Raw genomic sequence first — 5,012 nt, 5'->3', positions numbered from 1 at the left:
ACAAGTAATACATTTTTGTTTATACTCAAGTACTGATCCGTTATTCTGTCTGATTCTGTCAGTTCGGTTCAAGTACACGAAGCGCACCGTTTGTCTTCAAATCAGCGATAAAGAACAACTTGGAATCAATAGCGATCAACTTATACCTGATTTGTTTATGAACGTTCGCATCAGCAGAAAATTCCCAAAGTTATGCAAATTCATGCTTCAATGATTGAAATGATCGACAGCGTTCGGTTTGTATATCATCCCCTAAACAGTGATTTAGTCGGGCACTTTTCTATTTCAAATACATACATATGTTTGTAATGTATGTATATACATGCATACATATGTTATATGTATAATGGAAAATCAATCAAATACATACATACAAGAAATGTATGTACGTATTCGATGGAAGTTCCATTGTTTACACATCGAAAATTTGTAACATGCGCACATTTTCAAAGCTGTGACATTTTTTGCCAAACGTGATTCAAATCAGTCCTTCAGAAATTTGTTGTTGTTTGCTGTACTTATAGATTTACCCAAAGATTTACCCGCAGATTTACTTATTGTTTACCGAAAGTTTCACATCAATTCAAACAATCCTCGCAACGCTATGAACTGTTATGATACGATTGGAACCGAAGCCAGCCAGTTCGTGTTTCATCAGATCAGTTGACGCTGGTGGCTACTCGAATTGATTAACAATGTTATCTATGCTGAACTGAATTAATTTGATTGTGGTTTTGGCACGACTGTTTGTTCTGATTTTATCATACTCATTAACCTATACAATCGAAGCAAGCGAAAAACCACTTAATTGCTTTCGGAATCAAATCGCTTTAGAGGAGGCTCAATGCTCACAAAAACGAATGTTTATATTTTTGGGCTGAAAAACTCATAAACTCTTATTGACGAGATAAAACTTACTAGGTGAAATATATTGTGAACACAGTATATACAGTAGATAACCTTTTCGTGGTAGCTTTCTGAGGGGTGAATAGCGGCCATCTTGGATTTTCAGTGGTAGCAACGCAGTGCTGTATATATTAAGGTAGTAAATACTTAGCAAATTTATTCTATAAAATATCAAAAACTATAAATATTGTTGCTTAATATAAAAGGAAAGTATTTATTAATGACATATATTTATTAATATTTGATTTAAACGCCATAGTATGTCATGTTTCGCGCATAAAAATAACTTTTACTGATAGTCAGATATTCTTTATGTAGTGAGTTCTTATTAATAAAATGCAGCCCTGTTTTTAGATTTCTCGGTGGTGAGTTTTCTTCTGAATTTATTTGTATACATTTGACCAACAGAAAATAAAGTGCAGATTTCTATATTCAAACATTCAAATTAAATAAAAACAAAGTTTACTTTGTATAAAGTTACTAAATATTTTATTTAAAGTCTAATAATTGTAGTGAACATAAGTTTTATACAAGAGAAAATGTCCGTTGGACCAGATATCGCCAAAGAAGCGGAAAATACACCCATCGTGCGGGGCTATGATTGGAATCAGGGAATTGATTACTCAAAATTATTTGAGTCGTATGTTAATACGGGGTTTCAAGCTACTAATCTTGCGTTGGCAATAAGAGAAATCAATCTAATGGTAATGTAATCAAATTTTTATGGAACGGTTTATGTATTTTAAAATATTCTTAACTTGATTGTAGGTTGAAGAAGACTTTATTAAACGCCTAGCACCTACGTACATGGGATCATTCGAATTATCTGGCCGAGATTTACGGGATCGTGGTATAAATCGTATAGGTAATTTGCTTGTACCGAACGATAATTATTGCACGTTCGAGGATTGTTTAAGAGCAAAAAACGAAAGGCATTTGCTCTCCTTCTCATATTATACAACTACTTGGGGAAAGGATAAACGACACCAGCTCAATATACTACAGGGCTGCGAAACATAAAATACCTGTGTTTTGCCCTGCGCTAACAGGTGGTATGATGTATTTCCACTCTTTCCGTCACCCCGGATTAGTGGTAGATATTTTGTCCGATTTGCGATGTCTAAACACTATGGCTGTGAAAGCCACCAAATCGAGAATGATGATAATTGGTGGCGGTATTATAAATCGGTGGTTATATCACATATGCAATGCGAATTTGATGAGAAATGGAGYCGATTATTCCGTTTTTATTAACACAGCTTCGGAATTCGATGGCAGTGACAGTGGTGCTCGACCAGATGAGGCTATTTCTTAGGGTAAAATAAAGAAAGAAGCTTCACCATTTAAGGTATGGGTATGGTTTATGGTATATACGTATGCAGAAGCTAGTTTAGTAGTGCCGTTGATTGCTAATGAGACATTTGTTAAAAGACATTTCAATGCAAAAAAAAAAACGAACCATGATAATAAATAATTGTAAAAAAATTCAAATTTGTGGACTTTAATTTGTAATAGTAAACGAACTTTTTAATAAAGCTTAGTCAATAACAACTTACGATCTTCATATTTATATTCGATCAAGGACTGTTAGCTCGTTTCAGCTTATTTAATTTATTGGTATATGTATTTCTCATATACTCTTTATTCCAACGAAATTAAACAAATTTTATCAACATTATTTTTAATAATTTATTTTTGAATCTTTAAGTTTTGCATTTTCCACACCACCCATAAGGTTTGCAATAAGGCGCGTTACCGACTTTTTTTAGGTGTTCGGTTCCCCGGTAGGCCTATTTTCACCTTTACAACTTAAAATAAAAATAATTATTAATTTACATAATAATTTTAATAAATATATTGCACAAAATAATTTAATAAGATTTTTAAGCTCCCACAATAGATGCATCCAAATTCCCATAACTCTATTAAATATATTAAAATACAGAAAATAACTTTTAGAAGGTGGAGGTAGTTACCTATGTGAAATACACAAAAATTTTATGTGCCGAAAATGAGGGTTGGCTACCTGCCTTCTTAAAGAAAAATAGGTTCTAATTCTTATAAAAAGGTATTTTAAAACGTCGGGTTGTGAATTTTCGCAGCAATAAAAAGGCTCTACATCTCCCATCATACTATGTAATTTTTTTGAAAATCCTACAAGATGACAACAAGAATCAAAATTGTCATTCAATATTGCATCAAGTTTTTTCAAAAAATCTATGAAGGGTTCAGGAGCTTTTACCAGAATTGACGAATCGTACACTTTTTCTTTTGTAAAAGTGAATGCGTCTTCAGGGATCTGATCTTTTTCAAAAAGTGGCAAAGGTTGGGAACAATTATTCAACTTAAAATATTCATGATACATATAACCACAAAAATATGCAAATGAATTTCGCTGTAGGAAATTGCTTTCAATGACATCCATTTCGATACAATTCCTAAAACTATAGGGGCTATCTAAGAACGGTCTTGGCAAACCTTGAAATGTTTGCCAAGAACTATCCTGAATCAAAGGGTCATTACATACCCTTTCAAGGGTATTGAAAGAAAATAGTTCTAAGTCTCTACCCTGCAGAGATTCACAATTGCCACGTGTCACAAATTTGACATGTCTAAGGCCCCAAGATTGGCGGAAAAGTTCAGAAAACATAGAAGGGGTTGTTCTTGCGTTCAATCCTCCCCCTTTCCTAATCTGTCCGAAGTAGTGTTCTAGTTCGTCTTGGCAAAGTCTTCTTGTCTTGATATATTCAAATCCCTCCCGGGACAATATGCGCCACAATCGTCTTAAACTGCGAATGTTAAGAAGCCAACCTCTAATAAACGAAAATGTATTTGTGATATCTCGACCAAACATATCACAAACAGTGATAGAGTTAAGTGCTTCTTCGGCTTCTACTAAAAAGTTCATTTGATCTGAGCTGCCCGAAAAGGGTTCACCATATTTTTTTTAATGCTCCGAGGCATTTACTATTAAAAATATTGAAGAGTTGGTCGAAGAACAATACAAATTCCGCGGTATTTAAAAAAGTTTGAGACTGAGATGTATTTAAGTGACGCGTTGTATACATGGCTAACATTGCGCTAGCAACTGTATTGCTAAAGACTTGGGCAGCTAAACGTACATTCATTTTTTGAAAAGTAGTGGGCTTTAAATGTGCGGAAGTCAATTTTGGCGCACATCGAATATCACGTATTGAATCCTGTTCATGGAAATGAACTATATCTTTCCAATCTACAGAACGCCCACGAAATTGTATATGGTTTTTGAAGTTTTCAATACAATTTCTCGTACTCTTTAACAGGTGAGGAGAATCATAAAAGAATACGGTTTCTTCACCACTAACTTCAAAATAGGGCCTATCATCTGTAATCCCCACTACTTTAGCAAAATTAACAAAATTGGATCCTTGATCACAAACTAATTGACAGGTATGAAGATCTATTCCCTGGAGTTTCTCAATCACTTCAAAAACATACTTCAGAACCACATCCCCTTTACAAGAATTATGGACGAAAAAGTATGCAACTGGTTGAGACCAGGAGTTGCCTCCAATGCCTTGACCCATTACTGTGAAAACATTGTTGGCTATCCTGGACGTGCGATTTTCATCCCCATAGTCCTCCAATCCTACATAAAATCCCTATACCTATCATATTTCAAATGAGTTTTCAATGACATTTCATCACAACACAATGAAATGTATTTCTCCTCATTACTAAAGCCTCGAATACGCAACTCCAGGGACTTAATGCTGCAAAATGAGCATCCAGGATTTCTTGGCCAACCTTTTATAAACTTTGAAAGAGTGGTTGTAGAAGGCCAATGAAAAAGGGTTCGCAAATTTCTATAGGCCAAAGTAGATGTGAATTTTACTCCAAGGGCTATAGTCTTCATATTTTTACTATATCTGCGACCTGAAGGGTTGCGAGAAGTATTTTTTACACTATTTCTGACACATATTGCGAGATGTGGTGGTAATTTACCACAAATCTCATCAATTTGGGGATGAGTATGGTTTTGATTAATTAAATAATCTCTTTGGGCTTTTAGCTTTTCTTTAATTGATTTCATTAATAATGAAATTTGATTCACCGCATTGTCAAGT

The 5,012-nt window shown here is 34.3% G+C and overlaps 1 protein-coding gene across 1 annotated transcript; it reads left to right on the top strand.

Moving 5' to 3' along the window:
• The first annotated feature begins 1,353 nt into the window (after positions 1-1,353).
• On the top strand, positions 1,354-2,397 carry LOC108976088 (probable deoxyhypusine synthase). Its single transcript, XM_018945000.1, has 2 exons — positions 1,354-1,610; positions 1,675-2,397. The coding sequence occupies exons 1-2, from the start codon at positions 1,446-1,448 to the stop codon at positions 1,924-1,926; spliced, it is 417 nt and encodes a 138-aa protein (XP_018800545.1). The 5' UTR covers positions 1,354-1,445; the 3' UTR covers positions 1,927-2,397.
• The last annotated feature ends 2,615 nt before the right edge of the window (positions 2,398-5,012 follow it).

The sequence above is a fragment of the Bactrocera latifrons genome, unplaced genomic scaffold, assembly GCF_001853355.1.
Source record: "Bactrocera latifrons isolate USDA-ARS-PBARC rearing strain unplaced genomic scaffold, ASM185335v1 scaffold_724, whole genome shotgun sequence".
Lineage (NCBI taxonomy): Eukaryota > Metazoa > Arthropoda > Insecta > Diptera > Tephritidae > Bactrocera > Bactrocera latifrons.
Note: the sequence above shows the minus strand (reverse complement) of the source record. Positions and strands in the feature narration are given on the sequence as shown.

What these genes read in the sequence shown, in the direction of transcription:
- LOC108976088 (XM_018945000.1), top strand. Translation starts at nt 1,446, where the DNA reads ATGTCCGTTGGACCAGATATCGCCAAAGAAGCGGAAAATACACCCATC. An exon ending in TAAGAGAAATCAATCTAATG is followed by an intron (nt 1,611 to 1,674) that starts GTAATGTAATCA and finishes ACTTGATTGTAG; the next exon opens with GTTGAAGAAGACTTTATTAA.